At 37.1% G+C, this 24,987-nt stretch overlaps 1 protein-coding gene across 2 annotated transcripts; it reads right to left on the bottom strand.

Annotated features, from left to right (window-relative positions):
- Positions 1-721: 721 nt before the first annotated feature.
- G2E3 (G2/M-phase specific E3 ubiquitin protein ligase) lies at positions 722-24,554 on the bottom strand. Of its 2 annotated transcripts, none has more exons than XM_076344968.1 (16): positions 24,483-24,554; positions 21,524-21,579; positions 20,383-20,480; positions 18,426-18,527; positions 17,706-17,830; positions 15,545-15,710; positions 14,746-14,852; positions 13,564-13,680; positions 12,105-12,229; positions 11,869-12,001; positions 11,017-11,142; positions 9,581-9,891; positions 8,722-8,903; positions 8,384-8,556; positions 5,902-6,101; positions 722-5,290 (listed from the first exon to the last, which is right to left on the bottom strand). In XM_076344968.1, exons 2-16 carry the CDS (start codon positions 21,558-21,560, stop codon positions 5,058-5,060), a joined length of 2,235 nt encoding a protein of 744 aa, XP_076201083.1. In that variant the 5' UTR covers positions 21,561-21,579; positions 24,483-24,554; the 3' UTR covers positions 722-5,057. The 2 variants fall into 2 exon arrangements, with proteins under 2 accessions (XP_076201083.1, XP_076201082.1); XM_076344967.1 differs by having other exon boundaries at positions 21,524-21,575; positions 24,483-24,517.
- Positions 24,555-24,987: the final 433 nt, after the last annotated feature.

The raw sequence follows: 24,987 nt of genomic DNA, 5'->3' as shown, positions 1-24,987 counted from the left end.
CGGCGTCCCCGCCCCCGGCGGCAGCCGCGGCACAGCTCTCCCCGCCCCGGCGGGCCGCAGCGCGGGGGGAGGTGGCGCCTCCCGCCCGGAGGCAGGCCCCGGGAGCCCTAGAACCAGCCCCCGTTCTTGAGGGAGCTGTAATTAAGAAACTGCATCTTACGATGTAAAATTTGGGCCTGTGCTTTTCTCCAGCTGAGAGCAAAAGAACAGGCTGATATCCTTCAGACAACAGGGTGGTGCTCTTTTGCACCTTTTTTTTTTCCGAGCAAGAAGTCACATTAAGAGTTTTCAAGGAGAGAGAACTGAAACCAGCCCTGGAAAATAGCTTAAACACAACCAGGGCAGCTCTGAGGCACTTAGATGAACTACATGAAAAGGACTGATACTTCAAAAACAGGCAGCTAGCTACAAATAAAGTCACCAAGTTTTGGTGAGTTATTGAAAAGGAAAATACTGTTTACATATACCAACATGCAGCCTTCCTTCGGTTCTCTGTGCCTTTACAGCTGTGCCCTTACAGAAATCCTACAGTGGGAAGAGCCCCACTCACCCTAACTCTGTTTTGGGTACAAACGCATCTGGGTAAACATGCTATAAGATGTATATATGTATATAAAGGTGTATTTAGGTACACAAATGAAACTACAGAAAACAGTGATAACACTTCCAGAGCTAAAACCCATTAAGTCACCAAAATAAAAACACTGAAGAAAGTTACATATTTATTCCAACAGAAATTTAACCCTTTATTGCACTTTGAACATATACATGACAGTTATTTCCCACAATTATGATTATTTCAACACTGATGTCACACCTGTCAAGTATAATGTTGCTTGAAGATGCAACATTTCAGGCACTGATCCTGCAGTTCAAGTTAGAGCTAAAAGTATTTACAAAATTATACTTTCTTGCATAATATTCTAATTACCATAAGTTTAAAAAGAATATTGTTTATGCAATACAAAATCAGTTGCATTTTTTTTAACAAACATTACTATTTTGACAATGATTTTCTGTATACATATGATTTGACATTTCAGAAGTTTTTGCATTTTAATTTTTTATCCAACTAGCAATTCCCTTAAGTAAAAAAAAAAGCTTGAGCTTTAAAATGCTTTACCATATAATACAGAATCAAGAAAAACTTTAAAAGCATATTTTGTAGCCTCCAGAGTTGCACTTCCTTCTATTTGAATGAGAATTTTTTATACTATTTTCAAAATGCACATGCAGAATGAGTGTGAATTAATGACTAATACTCTGCTCTACATTTTAAATATACCTCTCAAAATCCTCAAGTCTTCCAATCCCAAGACTGAACATCTTAATGAAAAAAGACAAAGCTGCAGCACATGATGATTTAGACCTTAAGTATAAACTGATATTAATTTCTTCTCCTTTTGACTATATTTCACTCATAAACCAGTTAAAAATGCTAACAGCTTTTTCTAGTAAGCATCCTTTGCACGTGTGAAAGCAAGTCAGAAATTTCTTATCCCTTGGTTTTTCAAACATAGATCTAAAATACTTGAGGGTTTTGTTGGTTTTTTTTTTTATAATTATATGTGCTTTATTAAGGAGGTCATACTAAAACCACTAATACTAACCTATTACTGTTTACTAGAAAATGATCACTCTAGAAAATAAATAGCTTATTTGATGTGCTGATTCCAGATGGAAGCTTAGGGTTTGATGCAGAAACTGTGGGGTGAAGTTCTTTGGCCAAACTCAGTCAAAGAGGACCGCAATAGTTCTCTTGTGGCCCTGACATCTTATAAAACATGCAACTTCTATAAAAATATATTTAATATACAACAGCCAATGTATATGCAGTTACTCTCCTTCTGTTACAGAAATAATGAAAGTAAGCAACTGCCCTAATTTCCAGATGTGCCTCAGGTTAAAGTTTATGTAAAAAGAAAACTACCCGATAATACTGCATTTCAGTGACCTGCTATCGCAATTAAACACCTGATGGTCATTCTAGCTACAGAAATTGCTCTTACGGTTTCCAGACAAAAGACACCCTTCTGTGTTTTGATGGATTGGAAGTCAGCTTATTCAATGGAATTTTAATGAACAGTTCGAGTAAATTTAAGATTGGTCTATATAAATAAATTCTGAAAATGAGCAGAAGAGAGGAAGTTCATCTCCATAGCAGCATTTAGGAATAAAACTTGAATATATCAAGGATTATATTAGAATGTCTAGATAGAGCTGATCAAACCGACAAGAAAGGAAAGACAACTTGTCCTGAATGTGTATATCAGTATTAGAAAATGGGAAAAAGTTCTGCATAAGAAAAATCTTTTCAAGCAATATTAGAGACTAGAGGATTTTACGAATTTCATCTTTTGATATAGCATTGTACAGCAGATAGTTTTAAAGTTAACTTAAGATTTCTCTTACAGCTGACAAATAGGTTAGTTCTATCTTTACATAAAACCTATCAACTGCTGAATTCAAAACTAATAAGCAATAAAAGGTGTGAAGCCTATTTTTCTCTCATATATGTTTTGAAGCCTTACATTCACGTTACCTTTTTATTTCTTTCTCCATTGAAGGTTTTAAAATGCAGTTTATTTAGTTCCAAGTTCTAAACCATTTCCCTTGCACCGCAGGTACCAAAAGTCCAAGAATTGTCCTTTGAAATTATCCACACTCTGCTTGCTACTTCTATAAGTTCTGTACTACCCATACAGAAAAATAACATAATATTACAGGCGACATTTATCTCTAACTAAGCAAGAAAAAGGAATACTGCACTGGGTACACCATTTTTAAAGTATAATACTCTATCCGCAGGAGACTCATTGCTGTATTTTAAAAATATGAACATACAACATGAATCCTTATTATGCAAATGAATTTGCAACAAACCACCTTCCTTATAATGGTAACAGACCATTCTGAAGGGTAAGAATATAAAGAAGTTATTGGCAATATGACATTCAAAAATTACGCAAAGACGACAAACATGGAATATTGTTGGAGAAAAAAAATCAGAAGAGAATGAGAAAATGCTTAGTGTATAAACAAGTCAAATGACATTCTCCAAGAGCTCATATGTTTATTTTAAAGGGGACTTTAATATGCTTGTGGCTCAGAACCAGAAAAACACCACTAGCCCCATCTTAATTTCAAACATTCTTAAATTTCTAATGACAGGACTTTGATGAGATTAGATTGTTTTAGCTATTTGAAGGTAGTGAGAAATGTCTGATCTAAGCCTTGCAATAATTTAGAGACTTTTAAATAAAATAAAAAAAAAAATATCAAAAAAGTGGCATGCATGCTTTTGTTACCCAGTGATGGAAATAGATCTGTATAAGAAGACTAGCACCTCTCCCAAGGTCAAGAAAGAAAGAGAAGCTGTAGCAGTTTAAGAAAGACTTCAAAATACCTGCATATTGTTAAATGAACCGTGTAATTTAAATACCCATCTGCCTCTTTGTCTTTAACCCTTTATAGCATGGTCTCAAATTTAGTGAGTCCTGACTGCCACTTTCACAGTTCTTGAGTTGCAGTACACTGCTATGTAATTACCATTTAGTAATACAATTTGTTAGAGGAATACTTGCAGTGAACCATAAACCAGAACCTGAAACCAGATTAGTTTGGATTATTATTTTTTCAGAAGTACCTATCCATTTATAATTTACTGTGGATGTACTTTCTTGCCAAGGCATTCAAAAGTAAAGCAATCCTGCTTGTATTTTCAATTAAAAACAAGCTGTATTAATAAAAAAGTGTATTATTACTTTTCAGTATTTTGAAGAATGTGGATATATATAGATATATATCTATATATACACACACATCTATAGCACAGCCTATATTTGGGGTATAGTATAGGTGGTCAAACTGACGGGGGGAAATAATAATTTCAAAAGAGGGACCTGCATACGTTTAAAAAACCTGTAGTTAAATGTCCTTTTAGTTTCATAGTTTTAGTATTAATAACATTAAAGTATTATCGTGTAGGAATTTCACTACTTATCTTTTATGGCTTAACGGTATTTATACAAATACTGCAGAATTGAAATATATTTTATACAGTTGAAGTTGCTCAGAATGCACCTACAATTGAACAGGAAGAGTTTAGACTAAAAGCTAGAAAAGTGTCAGGCACTGACAAGCTTGATGGTAGACTGCCTTTAGTTTAACAAATAGTTTTAGTGCATATTCCTATGAAAATACTGACTTCCATGGAAGACGAAGTAACATGTTCTAATGAGCAACAAATTCTTACACTTTCATACTCAACATTAAGTCTGACTCTTATATTTCACTTTGAAAGACCACGTATTGTTGCATATTCAAGATTTACTTCTATTTTTTACTATTTTGGCTATATGTATAACAGTAGAATGCAGAAACATGTGCAAACGTCAAAGATTTTGTTTAACAACAGAAACTCAAGTTCAACCAGATTTTGTTCTTGCACCTTATTATTTTGCCTAGGTTTTCTCCAGACCTTAGTTATATTTTAATGCACTAACCACAATGACCTTAAAACTCCAAGTTTCTTAACTTTCATAGGTTTGTATGAGTCATCAAAACGTAAATGAATCATCAATAAAAACAATTACTGAAAAAATATACATGGAACGACTGAAGAACTGCATCAGTTTTAATTAAGACAAAGCTCTACAGCAGTTATCTTCAAAATGTACCTGATTCGACTTTGATAAATAAGTTACTGAAGTATGTAATACAATCAACATACTTACCTGTAGGAAATAGCTAGAATGTTACAGAGTTTGATAACATTTCATATGTGTCTACAGCAAAAGTAGACATTTAAAGTACTTCTGCAAGAGATTGCCGACTCTTAAAGCCAACTTCAAACAGGAAGATGATTCAATAGATAAAGTGTATTTTCATTTGAAAATTGTCTTCCATCTTACAAGATTACTACTTTTAGCATATCTTTGGGGGAAAAGTGGGAAAAGGCCGAGAGCATGCTGTCCAAAAAATACAGTAGCAATTTGCAAGCAGACATTCCTGCAGAAAATTGACGTTTCCAACATCCAGTTTAGTAGCAAAAATATTTATTGTCTTTCAGCTCTTAGTGTGTTTCTGATTGTGAACTCCATTTTATTTTTAAACTGCTCGTATGTCTTTGTTATAGGGAGCTCTAAGCAATTAAGGAGTCTGTTTCCAATGGGATACCTTATATGCAAAAATTTAATAGTAGGTTCAGGAACAAAACCAATGGGTGGTATAGAAAAAGAGCCTGTTACGAAGAGCAGAATATCCTCCAATGTCACTACAGACTCACCACCTAAAAAAATAGGATTAGGTTGTATCACTTATCACCTATTACCCATAAACCATTATTCTGCATGTTAAGTGTTAGAGGAAAAAAAACCCTGAAATCAGGAAACCCCAGATCAATATGCTGAATGAATATGCAGTTATATGGCCAAATAAGAAAAATTTTAGCAAGAAAAACCCACTTGGGTTAGTTCTGAAAAATCTTAAGTGAATAGGAAAAAAACCTCTTCTGCAAGAAGAGACCACCGTTTTCTATCTTTTGAGAGACACTATCTAATAATAAGTTCACAGCAAAGCTGAAGAGAGGGGATTAAAGGATTTTTCTGTATCACTCAGGTTGTTTTTGTGGTGTTGTGTTTTTTTTTTTTTTAAACTCACAGGAGTTCTAGTACCAATCTTTCAGATATTTACTCCTCTCAAGTTTGATTGTAATTGGGCAACAGTTTCAGAAATTATAATTAGTAAGGAAGATGGGGAAGAAGGAGCAATTAGGAACTGACAGTGACCTCATTTATTTACCCCACTGAACTCTAAAAACCAAACCCTGTATGTATACCAGCAGCTAGATACCCTGAACAGGGAAGGGGGAAAAAGAAAAAAAAAAAAAAACTTACTTACTTTCCACATCTTGCAAATAACCCATCCAAAAATCAGCACCTTCAACTTTATTTACATCTGATGAGGAATGGATTGTAAAGAGATCACAAACAGTTTCTGCTGAAAGTCTTTCAGGTTTGTGGCACAATATACTAGAGAATGCATCCGGATGCATTTGCATTTTCTCTAGCACACCAAGAGTTTTCAAACCTTGCCTAAAACTAGAAGGGGAAAAAAGAGCAAACATGCATCAGAAAGCCAGTAGGTAACTAATTGTACTCTGCATTTTATAAAGGTGTAAGACTGGACATAATAAAGTTTCCCCATCTGCAGTCTCCAAGTCTTGTCAATAAGGTGTACATAGTAGGCCTGTTTTACTTTATCTTGGAAAACGCGTTTAATTTTCATTTTAACAATCTAAGTATTTCTGTGGAGCTTTTTGGGTAGATGAAAGAGATACCAATGATATGCAGAAATTAACTTTATTTCCTGGTACTTGACTGTATGAGCATGGTTTACTTTTAATTTTTATGTAAGAACATACTGAATTTCTTTTTTACACATATCCCTTTAGAAAACACAGTTTAAATTCCTTGTCCCTAGGCAAAATGAGGTGTCTTAAAAGATAGCCTTTACTTAGCTTCTGCCATCTGCATGTGTTTACGTGCTATTATTTCTCCCTGTGGCAAATGCAGATAACAGTGTTCTGGGCTGCATTAGGAATCATGGTGCCAGCAGGTCAAGGGAGCCACACTTGGAGTGCTGTGTCCATTTCTGGGCTCCCCAGTACAAGAGAGAGATGGACATATGGGAGAGAGCCCAGCAGAGGGCCACTAGGATGATTAAGGGACTGGAGCATAACCCTATGAGGAAAGGCTGAGAGAGCTGGGACTGTTCAGCCTAGAGAAGGCTCAGGTGGAATCTCAATGTGTAGAAATATCTGAAGGGAGTGTGCAAAGAAGTCAGAGCCAGGCTTTTTTTCAGTGGTGCCCGTTGCCAGGACCAGAGGCAATGGGCACAAACTGAAACACAGGAGGTTCCGTCTGAACATCAGGAAACACTTTTTTTACTGTGAGGGTGACTGAGCCCTGGCACAGGGTGCCCAGAATGGTTGTAGAGTCTCCATCCATGGAGATACTCAACAGCTGTCTGGACATGGTCCTGGGCAACTGGTTCTAGGTGGCCTGGCTTGAACAGAGCGGGGGGTGGACAAGATGACTTCCAGAAGTCCCTTCCAACATACACACCAATCCAATTCTGTGATTTAACTAAATTTTTTTTTTTTAAAAACAGCTCTGCAGGTTGAAAAAATTTGACTAGTTACTGTGTACTAGATAAGAACATTTCAAGCAACTGGCTTTACAATTTAACCACCATGTTAAATCAGAATTAAAATCTTACTTCAGTTGTTTACTCATCATTTCTTAGATATCGATAGGCCGAGTCAGTAAAATTCAGAATAAATGTGTTGAAAGTGTACAGTCAGTGGTGTAAACTATTAACAGATAAAGTAACTAACTCTTTACTTACTCTCAGTCCTCGATATTGACAAGTAAATTCTTGCTCTACTCACTTTTGCACATTTTAAGCCCATCTCCAAAAATGCACAAACCCACATTTTCCCATAAACAAACAGGCTACTTATCACCTTTCACTTTTTAACTGACTAGTTTTAAAACATGATATAGATTGGTCAAAAATGCCACAGAGAGCCTTGACTGAAAGAATAATTACTCTCAACTTTGTTAAAAAAATCCTCACATTCAAAATTAGTTTTTCATAGCTCTTGGAGATTCAGTTGATTCAAATTTGTCAAATATAACACCATAAATGTGTTAAATATAAATCCAGCTATACTTGTTGGAAAAATTAGCATCCAATGCCTTTTTACTGAGCAGATGAAGAATGCAAATTGGAAGTAAGGTCAGAGACCAATCAAAAAATAGTCAATGGCTGCAACTTTCCCAGCTATTTGAGGTCATCACTACCTCATGGAAACACCAATGCAATGCTTACATTCTAAGTAGGCCAACTTACACTTGTGCACATTATCAGCCTCCTAATGGCACACACAAACTCCCTAATCAGAACTCTGGAAAACTCATTTAAATTCTAAACATATGTTCAACACTTCTAAAATTTAAGTATTCTAAATTCGCGCAATTCTGAATTAAAAATGAACACAAGCTAGAGAAATTTTGTAGTGCAAAGGTCTTTGTCAGGCTATAGTTTACAACCATGACTCTGCCCTCTTCATAAGGTTGAAAAAGGAATGTGACCAAGGAGAAGCGGAACGGAGCGGATATATAAAGAAATAATTTCAGTCCTTCAGTTTAACTAACTAGTTAACAGTTGCTACTTAATCCACTGAAAATTATAGTATATTTCATTGGTTTAAATGAAGAATAAGCAAGAACATGTGAAAGTTAGTTTTAGCAACATATTATTTAGTATTTCAGTGAGGAAAAAATCCAGGAAGTTTGAAAACTCAAACAAAACAAACCTTTCTAGGGGTGAAATAATTCTCTTGATTACATGATGGATCAATATGTCATTCACCAGCATATTCTTATCACACAAAGCTGTTACAGGTCTTAAACATCCAGCAGCAGCAAGGAATTCGTAACAGTTGTGTATTGTAGACTGTAGGCTGGACAGACTATTTGCATATTTTATCTGTATCAGAAAATAAAAGTTAGGAATTTGTTTACTACATGTGTTTATATATATATTAAAAAACTTCAGTTCAAATTAAAAAGCTTATTTATATTCAATAAGCCCTTCTTTATCTCCAAATATAGTCTTGAACAAGAATTTGCTAATAAGCTTAGTTTTATTTACCATTTTTATTGTTTGTGCTACATCAACATCAGCAACATCTTCCAAAGCTGGCTTCACATTCTCTGGACCATAGACAAGACAATTGAACAGTGTTTTGGAAAAGAAACCAGGAGATGGGCCACCATGAACCAGAGAAACTGCAATCATTTTACCAGCTTCAAAATAAAGATTCTCTTTCACAGCTGCAAATGAAAAAAAAATATATTTACTATATATGCATGAAAATAATTTGTGATCCTCAATTTTTTACAGAAAATCTCATAATGCAATTCCTTCTTACTTTAGGAGATGTAACAAATGAGGTTTGCCATCTCCTGCTGGTTGAAACGCTAAGACCGGTATTTTTTACATAGGAGTACCATATTCTTTTACTCCAACTCTTCATCCACTATCAAGGTTTGGAGAAGATGTAACTTCCTCTTCCCCTTTGTACCCAATGTACATATAATTCTGAAGCATAAAAACTCAAAGAAGCTAACTTTAGGTCTTTAGGGAGCATGCTATCAGAGACAATGTTCTAGAACTTTGAGGAAAGGAAAATAAGTAACAGAGAAAGTGAGTCAGGAAGAAAGAAATTCACTTGTAGAGAACAAATACATTAATTAAGAAGTTCCAAGTCTAATTATATGCTGTATTTTTTCCTTGGTCGTCATCAACTTTTCCAGCTAAAGCAAATTTTTTTTGTTATTACAAATCTGCACCCCACCCCCCTTTAGAACTGAAAAGCAAAAAAACTCAAAAAACCAATTTCTATCCATCAGGACTATAATTGTGAACCGACAATCATACTGGCTGAAGATTTAAAAACCTTTCAAGTTATATAGTTCTTAATGTATTTTTGAACAAAGCATTTAATTACCTTGAAAATCAAGGGACAAGTTCTTTGCAGAAGAGCCCTCAAACAATGATGAATTCTGAAGGTGAAGCATTAATAATTGGAAGAAACGGTGTTTTGATGCAGCAGAAGTATCTGCCTTTGATCTATCTTTGCAGTTTGTGAACTTTATTTCAATGGTGTTTGTAGGACTGAAGTTGCGCTGTCTAAATCCTTTTAAAGCACTATTCCAGATATTTTCTGCATTGATGTTAAGCCTTGTAGTTTTTGTATTAACTTGTAACTTTAACTCCTTCAGTATATTAGAAACTTCCCTTCTTTGCTTTCTTAAATGCCTACAAGAAAATTGCATGTATTTTCAGATGAAATCTACGATTCATAATTAGCAACAGTTTACAGGAAACATCCTAAAATCTATTAAGAAAAACACCTCTTTAAACACTTTGGTACATTTACGTATTGCCTAAATTATATCAGTAAAACATCCGGTTAGATTCTTCAAATTTTAACTCTGTAGTGGCAAATTTTAAAGTACCTCTAAGAACTAGAAACAAGGAGGTAGAAATTATTACTTTGGCATAAAATTTATAGTTATTTTCTTAATTCCATTACACCAACACAGTGCCAAACAATTCTCACACCATCATTCTGCATTTGAACAATGTGAAACAAGTGAGAAATTGAAGATCTTACCATGTTTGTGTTAAAGAGATGTTTTGCAACCAAATTAGAATACACTGTCAACTGTTCACTAATATTTAATATTTGTCACTATAATCAAAAATACATTTGAGAAGGGAGAAATGTTGCAGTTCTCATTTAAAAAAAAAAAGACACCAGTCTAAGTAAGACCCCTTCTTTGTTTTCTAACTTGCAACCAAAACTATTTCAAATACCCTACCTACTAGAAGTAACTAACTCCCTCATCAGAATTTTTAGCACATATTACAGGTAGAATTCATAAATTAAGTATTCACAACAAGACAAAGAATTTTGTATCCTTAAACTGAATATTCTATATTAAAACATGTTCTTTTACCACTGATTTTAGCATAATCACAAACTATTCCTATGGTACCACTGCAAAAACATTGAAAATTCAGGACGTCTAATTGAAAGAAAGTAATTAGGATTCTTTTTATTCCCCCTTTTCTAAAGAATGCTAGCCACGCTTCGGTAAGGACAAATATGGGTTTCTGGGTTTTGATTCCCTCACTACCTAACCTAAAAATTCTCAACAGGTATCATCCTTTTCTCCTCACCCTCCTCTAGCATTTAAAAACAGCAGAAGCCTTTATCAAGTTATGAATTCAGCTCTTCAGTGTACTCATTCCGTTTTTCCAGTGACTATATATACACACACCCCACTATATATACCCCCCCCCCATGTTCTGCAGGAAATACGGTATAAAGCCACGTGCTAGATTACTCTTCAATGTAAGAAAAATAGAAGAAAATACTTTTTCCTCAGGGACCAGTTCCTGTTTGACGTCAGCGGAGATAAGGACATAGTCACTCTGTTGGATGCTGGAAGTTCTAGGTGTGAGCAGGGTGGCAAGTTGTTCTGGCACATTATCTTTGGTGATCTATAAGCCAAAACAGTATTTTAAGAAGAGATACAATTGAGGAATACATAAACACTTCTTATTTGAAGGTAGCAATATAATTTCCCCCTATTTCAGTATTGAATCTCATTTGTATGTTCATTTACATGAAGTCCATCAGTGCCTGAACTACAATTTTAAAAATAATAATTCAGTATTTTATTATGCAGTGGTTTTAGGATGCATTTTTAGTTGCATCCCATACATGAGACGGAAGTACATAACTTTACATTTTACATATTTTTTTTTACTTATTTTACAATAAGTAAAAACTAAAAATATTAGTTTCTACAGACTTGAAAAGTTTTTATTACAGCAGAGAAAAACATTATTTATATAAACATCTCTGTAAGCTAGATTTCTAGCACACTATTAACATAGAAAAAAATACTGATAAGCAGCCTTAGCTTTAAGTTTTGCCATTTGTACATTCGAAGTTACCTCTAAATTGTTAAGATTCCTTTTACAAGGATCTCATTTTATCAAACTAAAAACTGGTTACATGCCACCAAATGCAAATAACTATAGCAAATTTACAGAGTTCACGGCTTACTCAGAAAACTTCCATCACTAAAATTTACTCCAATTTTATCCAATTTGCAATTTAGCGTGAGAAGTTTCTCCTATGCAATAAGCCATCACCTCCTCATGTTTAAATACTATTTTATGTTATAATCGGTTTCTGCTTGAAAAAAGAAAATTACACACTGGAGAAGAAAATTGCGTTGAGATCCAGGTGACTGCCGAGGGCACTTTGGAGATGGCTCTTCCAGCAAACAAGTTGTCCCGTCTGTCTTTTCAGAGGTAGCCAAAGAACGCTTTTTCTGTTTGCTATAGCTCCCTGTATGATTGAAGTATATTAATTTAGTGAATTTGCCAGCTGTAAAATACATAGTATTAAAATTTATTGCTTTAAGAAGTCACTGTCACATCCATAACTTTACCTGATTTTGCAAAGATGCTTCTGCATTCCATGCACTCCCAGTTTTGCTCCCATGACTTCATAGATGAACAGGCCAAATGAGTTCCACGGGAACCACAACACTGACAACGCTTTATTTCCCATTTACTAAAATTAAAAACTGATGTATTTAGAATTACACAGAAGAACGAGGCTAGTTAAAACAAAGAATATTCAACAGTGAGCGTAACCCAGACACTAAACTAACGAAGCATAATTTTATCAGTCTGGTAGGACTGTATTTATATACAAGGGGAACTTTCTTCAGACAAGATATACTCACAATTCCTGTTGCAACAAGAAACAAAAGCTACCCATGTTCCAGCACTTGCATTGAAAGAGGCTATGAGTGAGTGTGCTCCCCTGCCTTTAAGTCAATAGCTTGCAGCCCGTATTTTCTCCTCATGTTGCTAGCCAGCAACATCTTCTGTATTTTATGGGTATCCACCGTTCAGGTTTTCCAAATGGTAAATTTTTTCAAGGAGCATATCTGATTATTACACATTCTGAATAAGACTCTTCATTAATGACAGTGTTTAAGTATCTGTTAGGTTTTTGTCTAGATTTCTCCAGTTTTGCTTAAACATAAAATGGAACAATGTGACTGATATTAGTTCAAATATTGGAAGCCTAAGGTACAACTCTTAAAGGCAAAGTAAATCCTGAGGTGCACACATACCATGAATGAACCAAGCAATGTCTGGTCAAACCTATACAAAGCAAAGTGTTAATGTCTCCAGGACACAGTACTACAGAAACAAGTCTTCAAAGTAGAGGCTCTGACAGCTTTGAGTATACTCCTGCCAATGGAACATACACATTTCAGAAGCACACAAACAGAACAAGAAAGTATGCAGAAAATGAACTTGTTAATCAAAAATTAAGCAAGTGGTAGAGCAGCATAAAGCCTTTTACATGATCACTCAAGCCTCTCATTAAGCTATCAGCAATATTTTAGCTGCCATTTGCATGCAGAGGAATAGCTCGCAGCTAGATTGATTTTACACAGCTAGTTAGTTTTCAGCCAAGTCTAGTACTTTAATGAATTGCTTGGAAAGGTGTTAAGTATTCTAACAATTATTAAATTGTTGAATTAAGCTTTGAATGAAAGATACACATTAGTTTAGGCACATACTATTCTACATGTTATGTGGAAGTACAAATTCTACTTCAGCTCTGTATCAAATGAGAACAAGGACAAGATAACTGATTATCGATTGGTTTGGTTTTCGTGGCTTTTATAACCTGATTAAATTAGAGAAAATTAGTATTGAAATATTATTATAGGGAATAAACCAAACATTTTATTTGGACATGGTGTCTTGGCTTGACATTAAAACTTGATGCTGAAAAGTATTTAAGCAATTAAAAAAAAAAAAAAAAAACACACCACCAAAGAACTATTCCATCCTAGGTTATACCTTCCTGCAAAAGTGTCATACCTATCAGGTTCATTATAGTCTCTTCCTTTCTTGCAGAGACATCTTTTAATGTCACAATGTTGATAACATTGCAGTAGGTCTTGATATGCATTCTCTTCAAGTTCCCAAGATGCATCCCTATAAACAAGGCAGAAGATCTGTTATTACAACTGTATTTCCAATTGTTTAAATTGGTTACTCTGTCTTTGGAAAAGATGTATGTAATAACCCCATGAAGATATTTTAATCATGTAATGTTCTAGGCAACAGCTAGACAACTGAGAAGGGGAAGAAAAAAGTCTAGGAACAAAAATAATACTATAAAATACACAGACTTCTTCTTGCGTACAGTTACTTTGATTAAAGTATTTATTATTTTTCGCATGACCTCAGTGCATGTTTGCTCTGTTTCATATCATTCCGCTTTCTCTCTCACAGCAGACGTGGATAGTTGTTTTGGCAGTCCACTCAAGTTACCACTGAAAATGGTCTCGTGATAAGTAACTCAGAATTTTCCAGGCCAGTACAGCAAAGTTAACCAAGTATTTTGACTCTTCTTCCTCTCCAAAATCTTGGGCTTCTGTCTCTGGAGGGAATTAATGGTAGTCTCTGAAGAGACTAAGAGTTATTAGAGAGTAATACTTCTAACAAAGAAGCATCATTCTGATCACTTTCTGTCTTATTTTGAGCCCCATCAAATGGTGAAAACTTATGAAAAACAGCTCAGAATTTTAGAAGCAGTTGTTATACTAAACATATCCTTAGCAATCCCTTGGGAGAAGATGGAAGCTGTATGGCCGAGTAATCAGTCAATTATAACACTGTCTGGACAGAAATTCTGATAATTTAAAAACTTGGGCGCAAAAAAATACACTTCTCATCAACCTCTATGTTAATGCAAAATTATTGTATTTAAGAAGTGTTTTGAACTTCTAAACAGGTCCCTGGTTGAATCATGGCATTAAAAATGACTTTTCAGAGCTTCCTGCTTTATGTTTGAGATGACTAATTTGGCCTTTGACAATTTTTATGCATAACTAAAAGGGAACAGGCTACTCCTTACCAAGCCAAACAATTCTACCATTGAAGGTAGAACTGAGGTTTCACATATTAATAGATGCAGTTCTATAGAATAAATAAAAATGGTTTTAACACCCTATCAAAAGTTCTTATAGAAGAGTGATTATTTACAAAATTACTTACTTTTCTGGAATGTGTATGCCCATTCTCAACATTTCTTTCTGAAATTTGTCCTTGTTATTACATACTGTGCACCTAAAGAAAAATATCCCAGCACTCAAAGCTTGATACTGTGTCAAGAAAAAAAAAACACAACAAAAAACCAAACCAATTATTGAATTACTACCATCCTTAGGATGCCAATAAATAATGCCTTAGTATCTATAACCATTACATTCATAGATACTGTCCTGACATGGATGTTAAAGCTGACATCAATCGTGATGTCACTTGACATTGAAGCAAGTGGTGAGCATTTTCTCTTCCTTTAAAGGACAAGAGCTCACATGGTAGAATCAGGTTCGTAAACAAAAGTACAATCCTTTTCAGCCAACCTCTCCAGATCTAGAATAAGTTTACAAAAAGAACCTTATAACTTCTTCCAGCTCTGGACTTAGGCAAAGAGAACTGATGATGGATAAATGACATTTTTAGCATTTAAGATTCTGCACATAATGACTTGCAAGATGGCAACTACCTAGGTTGGACTTCAGTTCCTAAAAATAACTAAAAGGCATGAAGTGTATCACACATGCAGAAACATGGGAGGGGCAGAGTTAATAGCATAAAAAAAAAATCCTTCTTGTAAGACATTAGTCTCCAAAACACAATTTTAGCATTGTCCTCCAAACCTAGCATATTTCCATACCTACTGCCTACATTAACCCTAAGCAATTTTAAGCAACCATTCCATTACTTTTAAACACAACAGAAATGTGATCTCTGTGAATGCAAAGAGAAAGAAAGGGAGAACCTGTGTTACCTGCAAGCATTCTCGATGAAACCATGCGTTTTTACAGCAAGGACTTTTCAATACAGTGTACACTGGAAGCTGTTCAACCAAATCCAGGCATATCGTACACTGTGAAGTTCCTCTAGATTCTCTATCCGGAAACTTTTGGACTGGTTTATGTTCCCAACAGTAAGATCTAAAAATAATAATTTAGGGTTCCCTTATCAAAACAACATTTTATGAACCTTCCTCATAAAATTTGAAGATAGCAAAATGAATTCCCTATTATATCTGTTTTTTTATGAATAAACACTGTGCAACAAGCTAAAAAGGCAGACACGTACTGGTTTTGTCTGGGATGGAGTTAATTTTCTTCATGGTAGCTTGTATGGTGCTGTGTTTCGAATTTGTGATGAAAACAGTGTTGATAATACAGGGATGTTTTCCTTACTGCTGAGCAGTGCTTACACAACATCAAGGCCTTTTCTGCCTCTCACACCATCCCTCCAGTGAGTAGGCTGGGGGTGCACAAGAAGTTGGGAGGGGACGCAGCTGGGACAGCTGACCCCAACTGACCAAAGGGATATTAAACTAAACGGGGGTACATTTAGACTAGATATAAGGAAGAAATTTTTTTTACACTGAGGGTGGTGAAACCCTGGAACAGGTTGCCCAGAGAGGTGGTGGATGCCCCATCCCTGGAAACATTCAAGGCCAGGCTGGACGGGGCTCTGAGCAACCTGATCTAGTTGAAGATGTCCCTGCCCATGGCAGGGGGGTTGGACTAGATGACCTTTAAAGGTCCCTTCCAACCCAAACTATTCTATGATTCTATGATATTCCAGACCATGATGTCAAGCTCAGCAATAAAACTGGGGGAAGGGAGGAGGAAGGGGAGACATTCAGAGTGATGGCATTTGTCTTCCCAAGTAACCGTTACACATGATGGAGCCCTGCTTTCCTGGAAATAGCTGAACACCTGCCTGCCGACGGGAAGTAGTAAATGAATTCCTTGTTTTGCTTTGCTTGTGCATGCAGCTGTTCCTTTACCTATTAAACTGTCTTTATCTCAACCCACGAGTTTTCTCACTTTTACCCTTCCGATTCTCTCCCCATCCCGCTGGGGGTAGTGAGCGAGCGGCTGTGTGGTGCTCTGCTGCCTATCAGGGTTAAACCACAACACACATGTAAACAAATTATGTATCTAACAGAGCAAGTCAATAGAACATTAGTAAGGAAGAAGCACGTTGCCAACTGATGCTCTGTAAATTACAGAGATCATATACCCCCTTTCTCTCAAAACTTCTTTTGGTCCAAAGAATGCTTTTCCTGTCCTCAGAACCTCAAGTTCTTCCTATATTTCATTGTTACCATGACATTAAAGGAGCAATTTTGAGTTTGCACATTGATTCTACAGAGTCTAGGTAGCAGGATAAATTTTATAATTTAGCACATTTTCAGAGAAATAAGACAGCCAAGAAATGCAGCTCTAGAAGAAACCTTTCTGAAAATGCATTATTTATAGATGTGCTTGACTTAATACACGTCATTTATTTAAGAAGTTAAAGTGCCTGCCAGACTTCAATCCACCCACCCTAAACACTCATCTTACAGTAGGCAGAATAAAGCCGTTATCAAATGCACTCAAGAGTATTTTGACTACAGCCAAGATGCTGGACAGATGATAATAAAAGAAAATAAAACTTTTTTTAGACATTCGATATTAAACCCATTTCTCCTGCAGTCCATCTCTACTAAGCAGATCTAGAAGTCTCGTGCTTTGAAACACAACAGAATGGCATACAGTGTGTTTTGAGTGCTGAAAGAGATAGGCAGCCAAACCATGTCAAAGGCACGGGAGGCAGACAAACAAAAAACCAAAACCAACCATTTTGCAGTTTATTTCAGAGCTTAAGATTTAATGCTCAATTTTATAAACAATTTAACTACTTGTAGAAGCATTAAATTATATCTTTAAAAAAGTGTTGCGAGTTTAGTTTGTAGGTACTAGGTATGCAATATAACTGCTTGGCCTTCATGTTTTCCACAAACCAGATATTTTTTTCTTAGATAACCCGGATGTCATTTATAATTTACAGCCTATCCAATGACAACCCATGAAAAAACAAATCACCTCCTGTAAAAATATAATGAATTGAACATTAAAAAGCAACAAAACTGCAGAACTTACCTGAAGTCTTCCATGAACTGGAAAATACATTCTTTTTGTATCCCACAAGGAAAATGGTAACTTCGTTTGCATTTGGGAGCTACGCATCCAATTGAAGCACCCTTTTTCTTACAGATATTACATGTCTAGGAATAATTTGTTTTAGAAATAACGGAATATTAACATCTAAAGTCCAAGTAAAATTACAGGATTTAAACCAATAGAAAAATTAGTGTGTAAGAAAGAATATCGGCCAATAGATTGTAACTGTGACAAGACCATTGTGTCTTAGCTCTATTTCAAAGAGTGAAGATATATAGTTATTTCAGACTTTGATTATGTATTGGTTTATATGCATGTTGACTTGTGACACGTAAGCCAGAATACAAGTTATTTTACCAGTACCTATAGTTTAGTTGCATCTATAAAATTATCTAATGTCAGCTTGAGGCTCAGCATAATGTCATGAGGTATTATGCATGTCTAATTTGCTCTTATTTATTTCCTGGTTATGTTGCAGATAAATGAAAATATTAGCAAACTTCTGCAGGTTCTGTTGTCCCTTGTGGCTTCCACGAACCCAATATACTTGTTACTTAAATGTAAAATTCAGATGTTTGAATGGGCTCAGCACACTGCCCATTGGAGAAAAAAAAAGAAAAAACAACCCTCGCAGGCGGTACTAAGTGCACTTAAAAGTTACTTTTTTCCCCTTGTAAATACCAAAGACTTCATTCTTACCAGTTTTGCAGCTCTATTTACTTCTTTTCTAATATCCGTGATTAAGAATCCATCTACACCTTCATCTTCTTCTCCTCTCTGCCAAATGCCACTTGACATCAACTATGAAAACAAATTAAGTATTGTAAGATATTCACCTATCTAAAGATTTAAAATTACCTACACTTAGTCTGTCAAGTAAGAGAGAAGTTTAGACTAACAAAGCTTGTGTGCAAACATTAACAATTAAAAAACTGATCCAAAACATCTATGTTTTTGTCTCATATGACACAATATGGAATAATAACCATTAACATGAAAAGAAATATTTCATAACATCAAAGTCTTATGTAATACTGTAGAGCCCAAGATGGTGTATTTTACCTTCCTTTTTGAAGTATACAGACTATTCAGATAATTGACAAACAATTACTGTCAGCATATAAAGCTTCAGAAGAAGTAAAATTAAATTAGTTTAGTTAATGTGAATGACAATTGTGCTGTGGAGAAGATGAAGCACAGTAGGAAGTATCTGTATTGAAGTGCAACCTAAGAGGAAAAGTAATTCACTTTAGAGGAGAATTAAATAAAAACAGAATCAACTAGGCAAGTCAGAAGAGCCTGATGATAATTTAGATTAAAGGTACTAAGTAAGGCAGTTACATCACAAACTTCATACAGTTAAATAGTTTCACAACTTGATGCCTCCTATATTCTTTACAATCTCATTTTATAGTTCTCATTTTAGAATTTCAACACAGCACCATTTTCTAACTAGTTTTTAATATTTTCAATATTTTAGTTGAATAAATGTAAAATTTTATACCAAAACCAATTAAGAATATATTTTTTCCAGATGTGAGACATTTGGCAAAGAAAAATGAAACTGCGCCACTAACTGGCCTCTTTCTAGAAGAACTCTTTTCTTATATAATACTCACTGTATTTAAGTAAAATCACGGGGTTGTTTGTTTTTAAAAAGCAGCAGGGACCAAAACCTAAAAGATGACTGCAGGAAGCTCACCATGGAAAAATCTCTTGTAAATCATAAGGCTCAGTGTTGCAAGCATGCCCTTTCCTAGCTGTTCTGCTCCATCAGGAAAGGACTTTTTCCTGTCATTTCATATGGCCTTATGTATGAGACAAAATTATCACGAACAGACCTCAATTTCCATCCAGATGCTTAAAATTTATTTAAGAAAAAAAATTCAAACTGTATTTATGAACAAAAAAACCCTGATTTTTTTTTTAAGTAGTCATATTATTTTAAAGATCTGCAAAAATTTGGAGTTTGAAAGGTAGTTTAAGTATATACATGTAAGAATATATATCTTGGAAAATGTCAAGTGTGATAACAAAAGATACTCAGCTGTAGTTTATATCCATAGCGTTGTTCAAATTACAAGCTTTTACTAAATAGTAATACTGTAGCTGTATATGATCAATAGGGTACATATTACTAAACTGAAAAGTAGGACTATTTCTTAAGTGTTACAATGTCCTATGCAATGTCAGAGAATAACTCACAGCCAAAAAAGAACTAGTGAGAAGCAAGAAAAAGACAACTTTTCTCTACTTTTTCCACAAAGGGTGAAATTTTCACATGCCAAATTTTGAAACGACACTTCTCTTACAGAAGCAAATATGTACGTGCAATCTGTTCCCCTTCTCTTAACATGTACCTTCATTGCTATGATAGGTTGGGAGAAGTTAACCAAGTAATTCATTTAAATGGATCATGAACAGAATTTAGCTTTGAATAAAGGCTTGTTGGGATTTACTTATTTAATCTGCTGCACCTGCTGACAAGTACAAGCCTTCAAGGCTACAAGTTAAAGCTGACAGTTCAAGCTTTACAACAAAAAAACCTGTTACAACTGTTTGGACAGGTTATTACTATTTAATACTCATTGCATTTACCTTTTTTTCTTTTTTCAGTTAAAACAGACAAGCTCCAAGATCAATACCACATACTTACCAAACAGTAATAATGAACAGTGAGATTGTATTCTACATAGGTCCTTTTTTCTCCATACTTTTCAGGGCAGTCATCTGTCCGTCCACAGAGAACACAGACTAAAATACAGAATCATGTTTATAATCACAGTGAATGTACTGGAATTACTATGGATCAGCTGTTGAGCAGTAACTTTCATCTCTTAATCACATGCATCTTGAAGTAGATTACTGGATAAAGGACAGTAGATACCCCTCTCTCTTTAACGTTGAATTCCATAGTAAATACAGAAGAGGGTACTATTTGTTCCTTCTCTAGTTCCTAGAAAGAAAATACTTCACCAGTTCCACCTGCCTGCTGATTCAGGAGAGGGCTATCACCCAAGCTAAATTCACAAGCCGATTGTGCGCCCAACTGAAAAGTTCTTCCCAAAACATCCAAAGATAATTATCAAATGGCCAACAATGTCCAGACGCATGTGAAATACATCATCTGTTTTTAGTATTGTACATAAAGACATTACCATATTAGAATCCATGAAGCAACTTAACTGTTTCTTTGTATACCTATGTGATAACCTTCATGAAAAGCAGATGAATGGTATCCTGACTGTATCAAGTCATATGCTACCAGTGCTTTTAAAACGTATGCTAGTTTCAAAACATTCAAGGATTTGAGACAACATTGGAATCAACTAAAACCTTGAGGATTTCCTCATTTCTGCCATTCCTAGCCCACTAACATACTTCCACAGACATTTAGTATCTTCCCTTCAATTCTCAACAGATATAAGATACATTTTCAATATTCTAACATCAAGAACAGTCATAGCAGCGATGAGAATAGAGGTACTGCTTCAGTCTAAGAAAGTCTTGACTGATACATCTCAAACACAGCTGTGTGTGATTTGGCAGCTGAATTCCCAAGGTTACTTTCTTAAAACATCTGCAGAAAAGACTAGTTTTAAATATTCCAATTACAGCAAACAAATCCAAGGAAGTTTACACATTATTTCTTTTTCATTCCCTGAGACAAGTGGTTCCAACACAATTTGATTACTGAAAATCCACCTGTGTTTTGAATCCAAATAAAGCAAGTTATAATTGGTATTATATATGCAGATTAAAGATATCTGTAACTATTTAATAAGAACCATACTTACATGGAGTTTGAATGTCAAAATTATTGGTTTTACTCATCCTGAGTTCTTCTGGCTGTCTGTCACAAAAAAGAAATGAGGTGTTAAATACATCTGGTGCATTAACAATGACCATTATACATACTGCTTTTACATTTTATTTTAAATTGAAAAAAACCCCAAACTCAGTAAAGTAAAAATGGGATCAATAACAAAAGAATATTATAATTCAACTGTTATTGTGAGAGATAGGGGTTCGCAAAGCAGGATGCAGATTTTCAGAAAAAAATATTTCCAGACCAATGAAATATGTAGCAACTTTTAACTATTTCCCCAAACTATCAAACAAGATATTTTATTTTCGAAAGAGAAAATAGAAAAGTCCAATGCAACAGCTAGTTACGTATAGACTTAATTGTACAGAAAAGTTTGTAGTTACTTTAAACGTCAAAAATAACGATCCAAGGACAACCAAGGAAGTGGCAGTGACTCCTGCTCAAATAAAGATTGTATTAACATGAGGAACTTAGAAGAAAAAATTAACTGGGTAGGATAGTGACGTAACTATCAAGATAGTCTCCACTGTTTGGAGAAAATGCAGGATCCTGGCCTAGTCAAAAAATTCTGATCTAAGACCGAAAAAAAAAAAAAAAAAAAGCGAGGAATCCAAAACAGGGACATGCATACAGGGGAATTTACACCATTTAGAACTATGTATTTTACATTCTGAAGTGGAGAGCAATTTATTTAGAAACACTGACCTAACCTGCATTTCTTTCAAACATCACATGCCCCTAAAAACTAGATCCCCAAGATACATTAACATGGATATACTGGGGGCTGGCCTTTACTGCGTGCCACACCATGTATCCTAGCCCAACTTGGGGAAAAAAAAAAAAACAAAAAACCATGTTTCTTCACCGCAGCACTAAAATGATTATTCTTTCTCTAGTGCAAAGTAGAACCCTGTTAGGAACATATCTGTACATCTTTGACTTGCCTTCTCTTAGGAAGCTGAAGAAAGCATTACATAAGTTTTGCAAGACAAGAATCACGGGTGGTTGCCTGCAGATCCATGCTTGACCTCACAGGTAGGCAGACAACTTTCTTCACACACGCTGAAGTGAGCAGGGAGACAGCCGGTAACAAATCCAACGTCCACACCAGAAGCCTGACAGACCCCGAGCTATCGGAGTTTTGGTATTTACAGTTTAGATGACTGCCAGGTACAGGCTTCAGGAACAAACCTCAGGCTAATCCAAACTATTGCAAGTAAAGTACTGCAGCCATTTGACTGGAGTTTTAGGAAAAGAGTCATATTGAGAAAGAAAAAAAAGGGAGGCAGAAGTCTCAGGCATCGGGCAACTGCTCTACGCCACTGCACTTTGTTAGAGAACCGGAGTAGTTGTACACAAAAGACCTTTGCTAGAAAACGGTCCAAAAGATAAACAAACAGAAAATAAACAATGCTGCAACCAAATTAGGTCAAGAGGCTCTTAAGAACACACACTGCACCGACAGTCAGATGAAATAATTGGTTCTGGGTTCCAGTTTTCCCAGAAACACACTTCCCTTTCTAAACTACAAAAAATAGACTTAATCAGGTACAGGGGGAGCAAGAGACAAGCACACAGGTCACACGCATTCCCTTCTCTTCGGGATTTCCCAAGAACGGTCAGTCAGTTTTACAGTCCTGAATCTACTAGGGGAATACAACAAAGAAACAACCTATATATAACCACACGAGACTAGATTTTCACCTCAGTGTTGTAAAAAGTCCTACCAGGTGGGGAAAACACATATATGACTGCAAACAAGAAACGCACCTTCCTACCTTTCCCTGGCTCCAGCAAATCAGAACAAAAATCGCTACTCTCGCCCCCCCCCCCAGTTCCTTCTACTTGTCTCAAACTCTTTCAGGGAAATGAACTCGGAGTTCAAATTTGCAAGTTAAAAGATATGCGAGAACAACCATTGAGGCTCCATGCATAAGTCCTACAGGGCTTTCAATACAGAACAAAGCAATTCCGTATCAGTCTATTTGCAAGACAGGAACACATTATCACCCAGTGTTTATAAAAACCGAAGTGTAAATAAAATGTATCTACTTTGCCTAAAAAAAATCCTCAGAGTGGATATTTAGGTTTTGCTAAGTTCTATAACTCTTTACTGCTCCAGAACGTAAGGTGTTTTTAAGAGTTTTTTAACTAGAGGATGGGAAAAGAAAAAACAAGAAACAGCCCCAAGAGGCAAGGTTTCAGGCAGACGTTTTCTCTAGCATAGAACAAAGGAACCCTCCCAGACCCACCCGTCCATATGCAATGTACATATGACAGGGTCTCCAGTTCATCTCACGGTTTATAACACGACGCCGTGTCCTGAAAGAAGCCCATCCCTCAGCGACCACCACCCGGGCGGGGCAGGACAACTCCCGCCACCTTTCGAGGAACCCCAACTGATTAAGATTCAGGCGGCCGCTTACGGTCCGAGTCTCACACGGGTTCAACGACGGAACCTGACCGGCGTCTTTTTAAAAGGCGCAACGGCCGCGGCAGTTTTTATGGAGAGAGCCACCCGCCTCCCCCCCGCGGCTGCGCTGGGCGAGTCTCCCGGGACGCTGCTCGCCTCCCGCTATTTTGCTCCCAGAAGCGTGATAGGAAGAGAGGGAAGATTTCCTCTCAATCAGTTATTCCGCTGCCTCCTGCCCCCAGACAAGCGGCGGCAGCCAGGCGCCGCTCGCTCCCCAAAGCACGGGCTGAGAAGCTGTTGCACGTTGCTCCCCCGCTCGGCTCCCCTCACGGAGAAGCAGGGGGCTCCCGCTCCCCTGCCACAGCGATTTAAACTGCCCCTTCAGCGGCTCAAGGCCCACCCGCCTCCCCTCGCCCTTTGTAAGGCGGCACTCGCCTCCTCACCCTCAGGCTCAGCCAACCCCGAGGCCACAGGCAGCAGGGCAAAGCCTCAGCCCACTTAAGGCGTTACTCACCCCGAAGGCAGCCCCGCCAACAACGCACCCCGGCGGCCGCCCCGACGTCGAGCCGCCCGCGCTAACTGACAGACAATTCAAACCCCAACATCCGCCGCCCTGCCGGAAGCGGGGAGCCAGCCCCCCGCTCCGCCCACCGCCGCGCCCACCATCCGTTGCATCGGCGCTCGGCCACCTTCTTCGGGCACGCCGGCTCAGCGGAGGAGGCGCGCGATCCTGGAGATCGGTACTTGACTGGAGGGGCCGGCGGCCGCGGCGGGCCCCGGCGCTCCGGCTGCAGCTCGGCGGCAGGCCCGTGGGCGGCGCGGTGTCGCCGGGCTCTGCGGGCGGGAGCGGCGAGGGGCCGCGGCAGTGCTCGGGCCCGCCGCCTCCCGCCTGCTGGGGGCAGCGCTCCCGGTGTCGGTGCTTTGCGGGACTGCCTGCCTTCTGGCGACGCCGGGGAGAGGGGCGCCGCCGCGCAGAAGCAAAACCCTACAAACGGCTGTGGCCAGGGGTAACGCGTCGG

The sequence above is a fragment of the Aptenodytes patagonicus genome, chromosome 7, assembly GCF_965638725.1.
Source record: "Aptenodytes patagonicus chromosome 7, bAptPat1.pri.cur, whole genome shotgun sequence".
Taxonomy (NCBI): Eukaryota; Metazoa; Chordata; class Aves; order Sphenisciformes; family Spheniscidae; genus Aptenodytes; species Aptenodytes patagonicus.
The sequence above is the reverse complement of the archived record's forward strand: the minus strand, read 5'-3'. Positions and strand labels throughout refer to the sequence as shown.